At 46.2% G+C, this 17,856-nt stretch overlaps 1 protein-coding gene across 1 annotated transcript in view; it reads left to right on the top strand.

Annotated features, from left to right (window-relative positions):
- SASS6 (SAS-6 centriolar assembly protein) overlaps window positions 1-17,856 on the top strand; it is a 238,305-nt gene that overhangs the window by 132,632 nt on the left and 87,817 nt on the right. The window contains exon 12 of the mRNA XM_085601887.1: window positions 5,589-5,670. Within this exon, the coding sequence (XP_085458013.1) occupies window positions 5,589-5,670 (82 nt within the window). The remainder of the gene's footprint in view (window positions 1-5,588; window positions 5,671-17,856) is intronic.

The following is a 17,856-nucleotide window of genomic DNA, read 5'->3' as shown; positions in this document are numbered from 1 at the left end:
GTGTCTGAAGCCTACGACTCCGACATGGAAGAGGACTCCAACATCACTCCGGCTCAACGAACCGTGAGTAACGAGCCCAACTGCCCACAAAAACACCAAAGACTCTGATTACACCTTCGCCCTCGGGCTCAGGTCGACACCGTGATACTGTTTCAGACGCCCCGCCTTCGGGCCCGGCCATGAAACATAAAGACAAGCCTTCCGGCTCGGGGTGGAGCCAACCACATCCAGGTGTCGTACCCACTTCTTCGGCACCAAAACACAAGGCCAAGTCTGACGCCCCGCTGTCTGCACCAAAGACATATTTGGCACCGAAAGACTCACAAAAATTAAAGACTTTGTGAGTCTTTCGGTGCCAAATATGTCTTTGGTGCAGACAGCGAGGCATCAGACTTGGCCTTGTGTTTTGGTGCCGTAGATGGGGGTACGACACCTGGACGTGGTTGGCTCGGCTCAGGTCGACACCGTGATACTGTTTCAGACGCCCCGCCTTCGGGCCCGGCCATGAAACATAAAGACAAGCCTTCCAGCTCGGGATCGAGCCAACCACGTCCAGGTGTCGTACCCACATCTTTCGGAAGCAAAACCAAAAGTAAAGCCTTCTGATCCGAAACAGGGGAAAACTAAGCCTTTGAAGTCGAAACAGCCCGCACCGAAGGGCACCGACCCTAAAAAACACGAAGCCCTCGTAAGCAGACTCCATCTAAAGAACTTCCTCCACAAGAGTCTTTGGATCCTAAGCAAAACACAGTTGCATATTGACCCAGACACTGGGAAACTTCAAGCAACGCTTCCCAAAAAGCAAAAGCTGGACCTCCCTGAAGACTACCACATACCTTTTAAAGAAAAAAGACCTGGGTTCTAATCCCTTTATCCCTTACATACCTCCCTCTCCTCCACCTTTTTAACCCACATCTAATAACTTCACCAGCAAATTCACCACCACCACATTTCTCACACGGGCACCAGGATAATAATGATGAGGATGGGGATGGAGATGATGATCAGGACACCATTCCACAGGACCCAGACCCCTAGGATGATTACGATAAGGACCCGGATCATACTAATGACCCCGATCTATATCACTCCCGACCATCACCACCTGATGACAAAATTAGATTCGCACAGCTCATTAATAGAGCTGCTCAATATCATGGGGTGGAATTACACACTGACCCCTTAGAAGAGGATTTTTTAGTGAAAACATTCGCTTCATCACAAAAAACCCACAAACGCACTACCCATGCTTAAGGGTATGATAAAACACGCCAATGAAGTGTTCAAAGACCCTGTTAGAGCTAGAATACTTGCGCCACGGGTAGACAAAAAATATAAAGCCGCTCCCACAGACCCAGTTTACATCAGGGGTCAGGTACCTTTAGATTCGCTTGTTGTTGCAAATGCATGGAAAAGGGCAAATTCTCAGACAACAGGTGCTGCCTCTCCACCTGACAAAGAATCAAATCTTATCGATGCATCAGGCAAAAGAATTGCATCTCAAGTGGCTAATCACTGGCGCATTGCCAATGCACAAGCTCTCCTGGCGCGGTATGATGGAGCTCACTACGACGATCTAGAAAAACTAATGCAACACTTACCAGACCAATACAAAGCTAAAGCTCACAACCTCATTCAAGAGGGTAAACTTATAGCAAACACTTCCATCAAATGTGCCCTTGATGCAGCTGACACTGCCTTGCATGCCATTAACACCAGGGTTTTGCTATGACAACACGCTTGACTCCGAGTCTCAGGCTTCAAACAAGAAGTACAGTCAGCACTTCTTAATCAGCCATTTGATCAACACCTTTTTGGCCCCACAGTCAATTCTTCATTGGAGAAAATGAAGAAAGACACCAAGACTGCTAAAGCCAGGGGCATTACAGCTACCCTCTAATGGAGGTTCTTTTCGTCGCTCCTTGATAGGGGTGGCTCAAAGACGGCTGCATCAAAAAACACCACCTCGTCTTATAAAAGCCCCAATCAATCCTCCTCATCCAGAGGATATTTTCGGGGAGGATACAGAGGGAATAACAATAGAGGAAGGGGCATGAGAAACTCCACCGCACTACCCCTACCACCAAACCATGACTTTCCTCCACTACCCCTGATAATTCCACTCCTGTCGGGGGACGTCTATCACAGTTCCTACCTGTCTGGAATTCAATCACAACAGACAAGCGGTAAGACAAATTATCCAGTATGGTTACTGCCTGGAACTCACTTCTACCCCCCCAAACATTCCTCCCAGACAACGTCCAATGTCCACGGAACATCTTACACTTCTCAAACAAGAGGTTCTCTCTCTGTTACAAAAACATGCAATAAAACCAGTCCCCTTGCCTCGCCAAGGCACAAGGGTTTACTCCCTTTATTTTCTGATCCCAAAAAGGACGGCTCTCTCAGGCCCATAGTAGACCTCAGACAGCTAAACCTCTACATTCAGTCGGACCACTTCCACATGGTCACTCTTCAACAGGTGCTCCTACTACTTCAACAAGGCAACTTTCTCTCTACACTGGTTTTAAAGGACGCCTACTTTTATATTCCTATTCACCCCGCTCACAGGAAATATCTCAGGTTCATGGTAGATGGTCAATACTACCAGTTCAAGGTCCTCCCATTCGGGGTGACTACAGCACCCAGTCTTCACAAAGTGTCTCGCAGTAGTTGCAGCCCACTTAAGGGAAAACATGAATGTGCTGTCTTCTTATTTACACAACTGGCTCATAAAAGCCAAGTCACACTGCAGCTGTGTGTAACATACACACAAAACAATCCAGCTGCTTCACCATTTGGGATTCACGGTAAACCTCACCAAATCCCACCTCCAACCATCCAACATACAACAATATCTAGGGGCTACAATAGACACTTCAACAGCTTTAGCATGCACCAACCCAGTCAAGATAAGTGCCATACAAGCTGTAAGACCAAACTTTCAGCCTCAACACTACCAGCCCGAGTGTTCATGCAGTTAATCGGGATGATGGCCTCTTGCATTCTCATCGTCCCTTATGCAAGACTCCAGATGCGTCCCTTACAGGATTGTTTGGCACGTCCGTGGAACCAGGCTCAAGGTCAGCTAACTGGTGTTGGTAGACAACCGCACCCATTGTTCTCTGCAGTGGTGGAACACACAAAACCTTTCCAAAGGGCGGCCGTTCCTCGAGCCGGTTCCACAGGTAGTGCCAACAGATGCATCGCTCACCGGATGGGGAGCTCCTCTTCAAACCCATACCATTTAGGGCAGATCGACCCCTAAACAAAAACAATTCCACATAAATTACCTGGAATTGTTAGTAACCTTCCTAGTGTTAAAATCTTTTCAACTCCACTTCATGAGCAAAGCTGTCCTAGTCCGTACAGACATGACAGCAATGTATTATATACAATAACGGGGGGCACACTCTCTGCAGCTTTCACACCTAGCTCAAAGCATATGTAGATGGGCCATTCCTCAAAACATATATCTCCTTGCAGAACACCTCCTAGGAGTACACAATCAAATTGTGGAGCTACTCAATCGCCAAAAACAGCAGATTCTCGAATGGGAACTTCATCCTCAAGTTCTTCTTCCATTCTTTCAAATGTGGGGCCACCCAGAAATAGACCTGTTCGCCACACACCAAAATGCCAAAGCTTCGCATCCAGGTATCCACACCCATTGTCCAAAGGCAATGCGTTATGGATGAACTGGTCAGGCAAATTTGCTTGCGCTTTTCCGCCTCTCCTGCTCATTCCGCTAGTGTTTCGGAAGCTCAAACAGCATTCCCTCACAATGATCCTGATTTCTCCTACATGGGCTCGACAGCCATGGTTCACAACCCTCTTGGAACTATCAGTAATTCCTCATCAAAAGCTACGCCTCTCACTCAAGCTTCTCACTCAGAACCATGGAGAGATAAGACATCCAGATCCCAGTCAACTCAACCTTGCGATCTGGCACCTGAAATCTTAGAGTTTGGCTACCTCGATCTCCCGCCAGACTGCATGAACAGCATTAAAGAGGCTAGACGTCCTATCACAAGAGCTTGCTATGCCGCAAAGTGAAAAAATGTACTGTACAAACAACCAAATCAACCCACTAGATGCTTCTATTCAAAACATCATCGGTTACCTTTTGCATCTACAACAATGTAGCCTGGCGTTTACATCCATTAGACCACATCTCACTGCCATAGCAGCATATCTCCAAAACACTTGTCTTTGTTTAGAGTACCAGCTATCAAAGCTTTTATGGAAGGACTCCCGCTCCAGTATGGAACTTAAATGTGGTCCTTACCAGACTCATGGGTCCCCCATTTGAACCTATGCTTAAATGCGAATTACAATTTCTCACCTGGAAAGTAGCTTTTTTGGTTGCCATCACCTCTTTGAGTCTGTGAACTCCAGGCATTAACCATACAAGAACCATTTCTACAAATTCACCATTACAAAATGGTTCTTGGGACTAACCTAAAATTTCTACCTAAAGTAGTGTCTGCTTTCCACCTTAACCAGTCTATAGAACTCCCAGTGTTTTTTCCTCTACCAGACTCAGTAGCAGAACGAGCTCTTCACATGCTAGACCTGAAAAGAGCGATACTTCACTACATTAAAAGAACAAAATCCTTTAAAAACACTAAACCACTTTTTGCTGCTTTCTCCCCACCTCATAAGGGCAATCCTATCTCAAAAACAGGAATTGCAAGGTGGATTGTTAAATGCATTCAAATATGCTATGCTAAAGACAAACGCATATTAACCATTCCCCCTAAAGCACACTCCACATGTAAACTAGGGGCATCTAGGGCTTTCTTAGGGAACATTCGCCTAGATGACCTCTGCAAACCAGCAACTTAGTTTACACCACACACCTTCACAAAACACTACTGTGTAGATGTGCAGGCAAAACAACAAGCTAGTGTGGGCCTGGCTGTATTTAGAACACTTTTTCAAACCACTGCAACAGATCTAGGTAGCCACCGCGAAGGAGATAACTGTATAGTCTATGCACAAGTATACGATCTACAGCTCGTATACCTTGAACGAAAAATGCTACTTACCAGTATGCATTTGTTCTTGGCATGTAGAGCTGTAGATTCGTATACACCCACCCACCTCCCCGGATACCTCTATCTGTTCCAGTACTATCTTACTTGGATACATTACACATGGACATTCTTTTCTATTTCTTACTAACTCCATCACAACCCTACATGGCGAAACAATCTGAAGATGGAGTCGATGCCCATGCGTACTATCGTCCTAAGGAGGAGTCACCTACCTCGTGACTACAAAAGACTTCTTCCAAGACAAAAACAAAGTGCAAACATCCGAGCCCAACACCAGATGTCGCTCTATGCACAAGTATACAAATCTACAGCTCTACATGCCAAAAACAGATGCATACTGGTAAGTAGCATTTTCCTTACACTTGTTTTGTAAGGGAACCCTAAAATGGTAAATAAATTTACAGTGTATTGCTCCAATTCATAGCTCAATAATGTATTTGTTTTGAATGTTTGCTTTTAACAACCATACCTGTAGTTTTGGATTTGGTGTAGTTTTCCTCTAATTTTGTGTTCCTTATTGTTTTTCAGATAATTAAACTGCAAGAAGTGGTTGAAGCCACCACCCAAAAGCTGGAAGAAAGCAAGCAGTTGCTAAAAACTAATGAAAATGGTGGGTATATAAGGTGATTACTCTTGGTCATCTCTGAAAGTGAATGCACAATTTTCACAAAGGTCCATACTAATAAGCAGAATTATAGGATAATAATCCTATTTATTAACCACTTTTTTGTCACTAAGATAGAAGAAAGACTAGATAGAAAAAAAGTAATTTTTTAGCTCACTTCAGTGCATAGTGTTTTCCAGATTCCCAGGTTGTATGTATTAGCAAGATGCTTGAAAGATGTTATCGCTAACGAATATAATTGTCTCTGAGTTCGATCCAGTTCTACAGTAAATATAAAATCTGCCACTCCGCCTTTGTGAGTGCCCAAATCTTCGGTCAGAAGCAATTTTTATTATTATTAATGTTATAGATTTGTACAGCTCAAGGCTATCCACAAGGGTTTCCCAGTGTTAAGCTACAGTGAGGTACCAGACCTGCAAAAACATGCCTTTCCTGTCAACCGATTAGACCAGCTTTAAAACAACCAGGTTTTTAGCTACTTTCAGAAGACCAAACGCAAGTGACAATCTCTCAAATCAGAGGGTGAGGGTTTCAGGCCGAAGAAGAAAAAGGCTTGACCTCTTTGACGGGGTTTCATAATTCTGAGAATTACTGCCAGATCAAGATTACTTGAACGCAAAGACCAGCTAGGTATATATTGTACTACCAAAGATCTAATATGGATGACATAATAACTATGCACATAGCATAATGTCTTAAATTGAACACGACGTTCAGTTGGCAGCCCATTGAGTTCCTGGAGCAGGCCATCAGTGAAGGCAAACTTAGGGGGTGGGGTCAAGTAGGAGTCTTGCACGATCTGGAACGGCTTGATCAGGCTTTTTTTCCTGGTATAGAATGTTTCCATAATCCAGCCTGGAAATGGCCAAGGCCTGGGTTACAACTTTTTTGGGTGGAGACAGGAAGACAGCCCAGAATTTTCTTGAACCATCTGAAAATGGCAAAACAGGTAGAAGCCACCTTGGTGATTTGGTGACTCATGGACAACCTGTCAGCCGGCCAGACTCCGAAATTCTTGACCACAGGTACTTGAGTGGGAACAGTACCCATAACCTCGGGCTACAGGTGAGGACCCCAAAGTTGTGAAAGGGAGTCTACCAGTAGAATCTGTCTTATGCCTGTTCAGCTTAAAGGTATTGTCATCCATCCAGGAGATACTTGTGAAAGGTAGCTGATCAAGTCCTCTGCCCCACGATACTCCTGAGATGGCAGGGAGAAAACGATTTGAGTGTTGTCGGCGTATGATAGGAGAGTGAGACTCCGTTCTCGACAAGGTCAGTGAGCGACCTTACGTAAAGGTTAAAGAGTGTTGGACCAATGGTGAATGCCTAAGAGACAACAGATGGTAAAGGATGTAGCTTTGAGTGGTGCTGAGCAGTGTGAACTTGGAAAACATGATCTTGCAGGAAAAGCACATTCATGACAGGGCCATATCTTTCACACCCATAGACTCTAGTCTTTGTTGAAGACTGTTGTGGTTCACTGTGGCAAAGGCTGCACTGAGCTCTAAAAGACTCAGCACAGCTGTACCACCATTATCTAATTGATGCCTTGGATATTCCATCCTGGCGAGAAGAGGTGACTCCGTGCTATGGCCTGCTCTAAAGCCTGACTGCCAGGGTTGGAGCAAGCCATTAAGTTCGGTGTACATTGTGAGCTGTTTATTCACGTGTTTTTCCATAATCTGAACCAGAGTAGGTAGGCGAGTTAGACCAGATAAAAGGATCAAGATTTGTTTTTTAAGCAGGGACATGACCATTGCGTGTTTCCAAGCTTTTGGGACAATGCCTTCAGAAAGCGATGCTTTTAGAAGCTGAGTGAGAAGCTCCAGAAATTGTGGATTGAGTTTACCAAACATCGAAAGAGGACAAGGGTCCATAGGTCAACCTGATTTGGTGGTGGTAAGAAGAGATAAAAAGTTCAGGAGATTCAGGAGCTGAAAGGAGTTCCGAGAGCAAACATAAGGCGCAATGTCCCCGATGACAGTTTGGGTTTAATGTTGTTCTTACTGTACCAAAGCTAGATTTTCCCCCAATTGATAAGAATGGACAATCTTTACATGTGATAGTATAGGCATGATCTAAGTTCCTTTCTAATCTGTAAATCTTCAATTACTGGCTGTTGCTTGATACTCTGTGGCTACTTTTTTTTCCCTTCTGCAAACTACATGTCTTGTTGTCTACTCTTCTCCACATCAGGGTGTCCGTGATTTTGTTGTGATCAGGGCCCTAGAACATGGCAAGTAATTAGTGAGTGTTCTTGATGTTGAGACTAATTAGGGTGTAGGAATGTAATTTAATTTGCTGGGAACAGTGGAAGTTAAGTTAGCCATTATCTTCTAGCTATGACCATTTAGTCATCAAAATGTGGTAAAAACTTTTTTTAAATGTGTGTTCGAGGCATATGAGCTGCGGATCACACACTTAGGATAAGATCGCCATCTGGTGTTGTGCTCGGATGCTTGCAGGTTGTTGTTAGTCTTCGGAAGAAGTCTTTTGGTCACGAGATAGGTGACTCCTCCCTTGGACTACAGTACGCATGGGCATCCACTCCATCCTCAGATTGTTTTTTTCCGCCATTGGGTTCGGATGAAACTTTCCCACTCCGGTAGAAAACTTCTAAACCAAGCTTTTCGAAGCGAAAAACCTTTATAATTTTCATCGATACACCTTTACTCGACCTCAAATTCATCGGGCCGGTTCCGGACATCGACGCGGGCGATTAAACCTATCCGCGCCGTGAGGCCTGCGGCTCATGGAAAGGACGCAGTTTAAAAAATGCCCCCAATGTGGAGCAAAATTCCCGCACAGTGACCATCACATGGTCTGCAACCTGTGCCTGTCGCCGGAACACGACGAGTCCAGCTGTCCAGCCTGCGCCGCATTCCGATCCAAGAAGACCATTTGGGATCGGAGAGCTCGACGCCATATCATGGCACTTAGACCAGCTCCGGAACCAGAGGACATCTTTGATGAGGGCCCCGATGTCCCGGAAGAAGATTCCAAGGAACTTCACATTATATCAGAAGCAGACGACTCCGACAACCCCATTACTCCGGGGCAACGCGTGAGTACCGATGCCCCTACCCCAACCCCTCCAAAAAAGGCATTGGTCAAGACTTCGCCAGCTGGCCCCAGTCGCGACCGAAAACAACCTTCAGAAGCCCCGCCTTCGGGCTCGGCTCCGAAGAAATACAAGCCTTCAGGTGGCTCGGGCCTGAGCAAACCACATATTATTGTACCCCCCAGCACCTTCGGCACCGAAGACACAAGACCTCTCGGCACCGAAGCCGGCTCCGGCACCTTTGGCACCGAAACCATCGAGGCCCATAGACAAACCGGCACCGAAAGCTCCCAAGCTTAAAGACTCCATTTCGGCACCGAAACCCTCATCGGCACCGAAACCCTCATCGGTACCGAAACAACCGGCTAAGGTCTATACTACACCTCCTAAAGACTCTACCGATCACCCAAAACATAGATCGGAACCGAAAAAATCGGCGCCAAGGTCTGTTCCTGAAGACCAAGAGCTTTTCCACCCAGATCCAACGCAAAAAAGGATCTATATTAATCCAAACACTGGACATGTCACTGCTGTGCCATGTAAGAAAAGGAAGCTAGACACAACACCTTCTCCAGCTCCTGTAAAGAAGAAGGACTCAGCCACTTCACCCATTCCTCCTTCCTCTCCTGTACGAACTCTTACCCCACCCCCCCTGCCTCCACCACCATTACCTCCATCATCTCCTTCACATACACCACCTCCACAGGATGATGATGAGGACCTAGGGGGAGGGGGTGATCCGGATGATCTTAATGATCCTAATGATCCTTTCACAAATCCAGATATTGTACCATTGGACGACTGGGCTTACCCTCTGCCTGATGTACCTGATCCTACTACATACCCTTCAAAACCCTCACCTCCAGATGACCACCTCGGGTTTGGACAACTAGTACACAGAGCAGCACTTTACCATGGCGTCACCATGCACTCAGATGCACCCGAGGAAGACTTCCTTTTAGACACTTTTGAGCAGTCTCAGAAATCAGTTCAAATTTTACCTATGATTAAAGGGGTCATAAAACACGCCACAGAAGTTTTTAAGGACCCCGTACGGGCCAGGGTACTTAACCCTCGAATTGAGAAAAAATATAGACCTGCCCCAGAAGATCCTTCTTGTATTAAAGGACAGCTCCCTCTGGATTCTTTGGTGGTTTCCAACGCAAGGAAGCGGGCTAACTCCCAAACAACAGGAGACACACCGCCCCCAGACAAAGAATCCAAACTATTAGAAGCCTCGGAGCCCTTGATCTTCGAAAGCCCTGCTTGCTGACTGCTTGGGAGAACCACGCTCCTGCTCTCTTCCTTTGCTGACACTCTGCGCACTGGGAACTTTTGTTGCTGCTGTCACCATCGTTAGAACTCGCGTTTCCCGCTTTGCGGGAAACGCTCGCAGTAGGGGGGGGATCGAGGCCAAGAGGCAGGCAGACTACATCGCCCAGAAGCCACCAGGGCCCGTAGACGCCTCCTTGACCCGCCCTCGCCAGGTGGAATAAATTGATCATCAGCAACGCGCATCGCGGAACGCGCGCGGGAACGAGCCCGGGCTAAGCCCGGGACAAGGGCGGGGCCGCCTGCGGCCGTCCGAGGCCGGAGGAGGCTGGGCTGGGCCCCCCCTATTGCATCTTGTATCTGCAAACATTTGGTATGTTGAGGGTAAGACTACTGCCAGCTATCCTATGTAACTTGTACAGCCGTTGTGAGCTTGTATAGATACTTGTTGCCTCTTGTAGCCACCTTGAGCGTGCAGACTCTGGCCCCAATTCAATTGCTCTCCGGGTGCTGCGACGCCCGTCCCTGATTCTGTAAGGCTGTTGGGAGCTGGAGTTGCTCACAGCCTTGCTACTTTGACCTTTGTGGGGCTATCCTGTGGTGTCAGACGCGGCCAGAGGGAACGGCGCAATACCAGGGACTCGTTCTCCCAGGAGTCCCTGCCCTGTTCAGTATACCGGGTCTGCGCTGCCTCGGGGCCATGCCCACAGCCTGCAATACCCTAGTGACCTTGATCCCCGCTGCGCGGGAGCCCGGGCAAAGTGCTGCGGCCGTTGAGGCTGCTCATGGTCGGTTTGGGCCACCTTTCTAAAATTGTGACTATTGTCATCAGGTAGCCCACATTATAAGTTGTCCTTAACTGTCTTAGGCCATTGTTGGGGGTTCTGCTTTTACATCTGGGCTGGTTTTGCCCTAGCGATGTCAACCCGCTCAGGCAAAAGCCTGAGGAGGGGTGGGGGGGGGTGGGGAGGGGTATGGGGGGGGGGGGGGGGGGATGGCCGGTACCATGGACCGGTTTATTACCCGTGTGGCCAATGTTATTGATAAAGAAATCGCCATGGCTGAGCGGCGGCTTTCTCGAGGTCCCTCTGGTTATAGACGGTCTTCGTTGGGCTCGATAGCCCTGGTGCCCTCCCCAGAGCGAATATTGGACCCACCTGTCCCTGCCCCTTCTCCCCTTGACCACCCCCGTGTGGCCGCCCTAAGAGCTAGTATAGACGGGTTGGAAATTTTGACGGCCACGGCACTTCATGCTGAAAATAATGTGGCCTTAGACTTAATGGCTAGCGAGGCAGCCATTTCCTCGCTGCCCCTGGCTAATCCTTCTACTCACCCGATGTTGCCCCCACCATCGGCCCTTGTGGTGCAGGCGGAAATACATCCAGTCCCCACTAAAAGGAAAAGATTGTCCACCCCACGGAAAGGTAGACTGGCTAAAGCCCACAAGAGACCAGGATGGGTGGCTCACATAAGGTAGTGGGGCGGGATCCCAGCACGCTACAGAGAGAGAAGGGGGAGGGGACACCTGGAGGGCCAGTGGCTAGTGTCTGTAAAGAACAGACTGGTAGCCTTGCAGCGCCTCTACCCCCAGATTCTCTCCTAATTGTAAATATGGAGAAAATGATGAAATCCTTACTCCTCCTGGTGATAGATAAAATCAGGGGGCTATCAGAGGGGGCTATCAGAGCGGGTGGATAAAATGGAGCAGGCAACCCTAGACAATTTTTTTCTCCCTAAAATCATTTATCAAATTGCAGTTAAGAATTGGGGAGGATGGGCCAGGGGGGGGAACTGACAGCAGGGAGACCCCTATAGTTCAACAAGGCACCGCTATCCCAGCAGCCACTATACCAGTTGTACCCGAGGTGACTGATTGTAATTCGCACCCTATCGTTTTAGCTGCAGGGATAGCGAGGAAACCTGGGCCGTCAGTAATTAAGCCTGTAGAGAAATTGAAGCCCTCTAAGGCCGCTAATAACATCTTAGACAAAAAGACGGTTTGTACCACAGCTTCTGGCATCCCTGGTAAACCAAATTCTATTACCCCAGCCTCCACTCCAGTAGCCCCCAGTACACCTGAGACTTTAATATCCAAACTAGCTAAACCTGCAAAGGCCCATGCGCAGCAGACAGGTGAGGGTCTTAAGGGTGGGAGGGCCCACAATGTTAATCTCCCCCCTGACTGCCAGCCCTTTGTAGCTGTGCTGACCGGGGTACCTGTGCTTAGCCCGGGCAAGCGTGAGACATTTGTTGAACTTTATAACAAGACCCTATTTTGGCTTAAAGAAAATAGACCCTTGCCCAAACCCTGGGAGGGACGGATCATTCACGTAAGGAGAGTCAAAGCTGTAAATCTGTATAAAAGTACACAGCCTGTTTTAAATAAACATGCTTTTGATTTCAGAGACTGGGTTGGATAATTTGTTTCTAGAATTGTGGTTTTCTTTTACTCTTTTTCTTTTGCTGACAATGATTGTGAATCCATATCAAGACCCGTTTGCTCACATTATGCTTATTTAAGTTTATCAGTAAATTTCAAAGCCATTAGATAATTTTTTTTAATTTTAAAATAAAACTCCTTCTTTTACGACGAGACACCGAGAATAAAAAATACCCTCCAGTCTAACCCTCTGCTAAGGGGATCATATGACTGAATGCGGCATACCTACCTAGGAATCGCATTCGAAACACCTTCCAGTGGAATGACCTGCTGAAATGTCAAGCACTCAAATGTCAGCAGCTCTTTTACTGGAGGTGAGACTAAACAAGTTTCCTACAGCACTTTAAAAGAAACTATCTAATTTATCAACCACCTTGTGAGTAGATCAAAGTCTGCAATATCCTAAAGAACTGTTCTATCTGTGACTTTAAAAATCTATAGGTCTGAGCACTGTCAGTGGATTTGCACAGAACTTTCATGAGCTCCTCGTCCTCCCTCGGAGGATGTACCCTGAAACTGTCTCTGCCCTTACTGTCAGAAGATCATACAACACCAAATGGACTCAGAAGGTCCGTTAGATTATTAAGAACATTGAGAACTGAGCGGGAAAATATTTAAAATTCTGTACAAAGTTCTTGCAGAAGAACCAAGGTTATGCCCTCCACAAAGGAGTGATCAGAGCTAGTGTTATATTTTGTTGCCAAACTTATTCATTAACACTTGAAATCATAAGGAATGGAGGGAAGCATTGTTGTAATTCTGTCTTCTGTTGCCAAAAAAATTAATGCCTGCTGCGGAATTAACTTGCCAACTAGGAATTGAACCAAAAATCAATCTGTTCTTTTCAGCACTCAGCTTTGATCCTTACCTGCCCCTGTAAGCTGTATTTTTCAACCACTAGTCTCTATAATTTACTAAACTTGAAGGTATTCTGTCTCTGTAATTGACTAAACTTGACGGAACTGTGCTAGCATCAAAATATAGAAGTCCAGACAATAGTGTGAGAAGCATTTCACCAGGTATGCCAAGGCCCAAGCCATCATGCCTCTCGGTTCATTGACCCATTGTACTTTACAGTATGTGCTCCATCATGAGAACCGAATACAGCACTGACCTTTACCCCGCCTAAACGCCCTTGCTAGTAGCTTCAGACAGTTTATTTGCTGGGATAGCTACTGATTAGACTATTTTCAGGAAATACATGAGCGAATACAGAAATACCACTATTCAAAACAGTTGCTATCTGACTCCATCGCTTAGTTATGCTTTATAATCATGGCACAACAGTTTACGTTTCCATATTTTACAGCCACCATCGCAGCTCTGTCCTGTCACACAACTCCAAGGGTGCTCTCTCAGTACTTGACTTTCATTGTCCGAGATGTTTTAGCTAGAGTCCTCATAAGTTTTTTTACTGAAATAGAGCCGGAGAGTTGGCATGAATCGAAGACTGGTAGCCGATGATTCAGGGCAGCTCTCCAAGAGATACCGCCTGCTTCCCTATAGCAAGCTTGCTCTTGCACGGAGATCCAAAATGGTGGCTTTCCTCAACATGCCACCTATCTGTTTCTACTAAATACCAAAGAAGCTCCATCATCTTATTTGAATACAGAACAGATTTCTTTCAATTCATATGAAAACAAAAAATTCTCCAGTATTGGGGTATCTTTCATAGATTCGCATGTCTGAATCATTCCCCGTCGTCGGAGTGGGAGTCTCACAGTACATAAAAATAGCAATATACATGCATATAGAAACCATATCATAGGTAACCTAGAACCAGGAAGTAAAGTAGCCAGAAATCAAAAGGGAAAAATTCTCCACTTTCATGACTCATCCAAGTCATTATATATAGTCCAAACTAGGTGACAGCACCCTCCAGAATGTTCTCCTCAGAGGCTCAGGCTCTCAGATTTTCTTCCCCACGTCATGTGAAGGGAGTCTCCCTGAGCTCTGCTCAGTATTTCTCTGGTTTCTTCAGGAATTCTTCATTTTATGATGTCTTCTTAAAAGAAATCTCTTTCGACCTTGTGAATCTTGTGGGAAACTCCGGCTGTTTTCAGAAGATCCCCACAAGAAGTGCATTTACTGCTTGTATCCTGACCACCAGGTGAGAGACTGCAAGATCTGCAGAACTTTCCCACAAAAGACTGACGGACAGAGATGGCCATCTACTAATGTGGCTACAGAAGATTAAAGATCAGGACAATCCCTTATCTGAAGTTGGGAGTATTGCCTCTGTCAAGACTACTTCCTCTAGGAAGAGGACAGCTGACACGGATTTATCTTCTCCTGGGGCTAAGGTATCAAAAACAGCACACTTCTAAGAGTGCTGAGCTGCCTTCTACTTCAAAAAAGGCTCCTCCACCTTATAAGAGTAAAACTCTTCCTTCTACGCCCCCGAGAAAGACTGTGAAGTCTCAGGCTTCAAAACAAGTTTCTGACAGAGATTTACCTCAGAAACGGGGTCGCTCGACAACGATGTCTTAGTCGACGAAGCCTTCCGTCGGCGCGACGTCGACTGCTACCTTCTCGTCGCCGAAGCCGCAGATGATAATGTCGTTGGCATCCTCGCCGTCAACGCTGGTATCTGTCTCCGTGAAGCCAGTCTCGTCGACGAGGGAGGTGAGATCTACCGTCGACGTTCCTAAAGTTAAGAGTCTTGTCGAGGGCTACCTCGTCGACGGCTACCTCGTCAACGCTACAACTGTCTTCATGCACGGCTCTTCAGGTTTGGTCTTCGTCTATGCCCACAACATCATCTTCATCGTCTGCGGCACCGTCTACACAGTTGTCTCCGTCAACAGCAACACCTTCTTTGCTACAAAAACGGGGAGCTTCCCTCTCCAATTTACACCTCCCCTTCTAAGGTTCCTCTTGTGTTACCTGAGCAGTTGTTGGATTATGAAGAGGATGATGAAGAATCGGATGAGGGCGATAGGTTTCGTACTGCCAGGAGCCCTTCTAAGCTCTTCATTAAAATATCAAGATGTGGATCAAGAAGATGATTTCTGCCAGGAGACTGTTCTTTCAGCTCCAGATCAAATTCTTACAGCCCAAATGCCTTTGGCTCTTCTAAATAACCTACAATACATGTTGGACGATTATTATCGCCGTTTCCCTCCATCTGAATCTGCTTCTTCTATACCCCCTACACCTGTTCCTCAATCTTCATCAGCATTGAAGTCGCCCAGACCACATTCTCCTGTACCTTCGCATCACTCTTAGGATGCTCACACCACGGATGACGATGGGGAGGATGGAGAACTGGATGATAGATCACTACTTACAGAATGGGATGACTACCAGATACAAACTCCTGCTCCGGTTGACTCTCCTCCAGTTGATATCGGAGGTTTTCATCTCATGGAGAGGGCAACACAATGGTTCCTCCTTCCTATGGAAACAAAGAAAGATGATGGTTTCCTTTACGATTTTAAAGATCAACCGAGGAAGCAGATACGGTCGATTTCTATTATTGACTTTTATTTGGCAGGAAGGATTAAAGGTTATGAAAGCTCCTCTTCTATTCCTGCGGTCTTGCCCCGTCTCGAGAAGAAATACAAGGCACCAGACAATTCGCCAGCATGTCTGATAGGTCAGCCAAAGGCAAATTCCGTTATCGCCCAAGCAGCTCAATGATCGCGGAATCCCTCCTCTCCGCTGTCAGCTCCTCCTGATCGGGATGGGAGACATCTGTACGCTATTGGGAAGAAAGTTTCGACCATGGTTCAGGCTAAAATAATTGATATGCCATTTGAGGGCGAGTCTCTTTTTGGTCAGCATGTTGACGAGGCCCTCCAGGCCATTAAAGGATACCGAGACAGCAAGATCTCTCTGTACTCTTCAATTTCGGAAACCGCCTTTTCGTGGCGCTAGAGGCCGTGGATCCTTCTCTGGTCGAGGAGGCTATAATCAGCAACGACAATACCAGTCCTATCAGAGTAACCAACGTTACTCTTCTCAGTCAACAATCCTTCAGGCAACAACCAACTACCTCTTATTCACAAAACAGAAGAAAGTCTTTCTACTGCGGACGTGATACGTCTAAGAAGCAGTGACAACTGCCACCAGCTGTACCGCTTACCCCTTTAAAACTTGGAGGAAGTGTGGTAAATAATTTAATTACCGGGACTTAATTTGATACAGAAACATAATAAAATAGCTCAGTAAATAAGAGGCAGAATCCGTGGTATTAGAGGTTCTGAATGGGCTTTATTCCAATGGTCGATTATAATCGGTTGCTCCAGGTTCCATCACCACGAAGGTTCAGGAAGTGAAGTACATACGTTATTGACAATCAATTACTTTTATACAATAGGCATTACAGTGAGGCCAATACAAGAGGCGTAACAATTGATAGTGGTGATAATATATTCATACGTAGCAAAAATAGGCGTAACTGGGAGTGATGAAAGTACGTCATCAGATGTGATGTCATAAGAGGGTGGTTACATGAAAGAATTTCGCAATGTCAGCAGAAATACTTGGCAGATATGCGCGCGCAGCAGTATGACGTGTAATTGACGTGCAACTAGGGGGTGAAGGAGACTTGACATTTAGCTCTACATGTGGCGACAGAAGTCTGGAGGGTCAAGTCAACCTAATCCCAAATCATATCTAACATCCTATGTTTAAAGAACTATGTTATCCAAAAGAGAGGTCTCTTAGAGTAGAATCTTATTCTATACTGACTATACTGACTGTTAGTGCGTGTACAAGCGTCTAAGTGTCTACACTAGATGCGAGGGCGGAATCTTCCATAGTAACAGGGCTATGAATTACTTGCATGAAGACAGAGAAGCCGGGCCTTTGCTCGGTAGCTGGCAGAATGTTTACTTAAGCTACTAGACAGGAATGCATTGGGCAGAGAGCGGAGCAGATAATTTTCGAAGGTGAAATACAGTTCTTGGCAGGCAGCAAGCTGATGTCAGGCTTCGTGAGCCGCGCAGAGAATGAGACCAAGTTCATGGTCACAGATGCAGGCTCGAACTGGAGCTTCAAAGACAGAAAGCAAGAAGAGTTCGATGACAGAATCAGGGCCTACTTGCCTGGACTGTAAAAATGGCATAAGTGAACCATATAAAGGCGGTGGCCTTTCGTACTTAGGAATGGAATATCCGGCCCATTCATGGCGGATCAACAGAGGACATGTTAACGGTGGACACACATATATTTGCGTCTTCATAACTGGAACTGGAGGGAACATACATGTACTTGTAACATGCACATAGAACCGTTGGGGTCCAAGATAGGGGACATAACTGACCAGAAAAATCCATATTTCCACATTCCCTCCTTGTCCCCTACTTGCCCGTCAAGAGATATCAATCTTCATTAATCCATTGATCTGTTCATATAGCATCATTTGTTCTTCTTTCTTCTTCCGGGATCTT

This window comes from Triturus cristatus, chromosome 4_2 (genome assembly GCF_964204655.1).
Source record: "Triturus cristatus chromosome 4_2, aTriCri1.1, whole genome shotgun sequence".
NCBI classification, from domain to species: Eukaryota; Metazoa; Chordata; class Amphibia; order Caudata; family Salamandridae; genus Triturus; species Triturus cristatus.
This window is presented reverse-complemented; position numbering and strand designations above follow the sequence as displayed.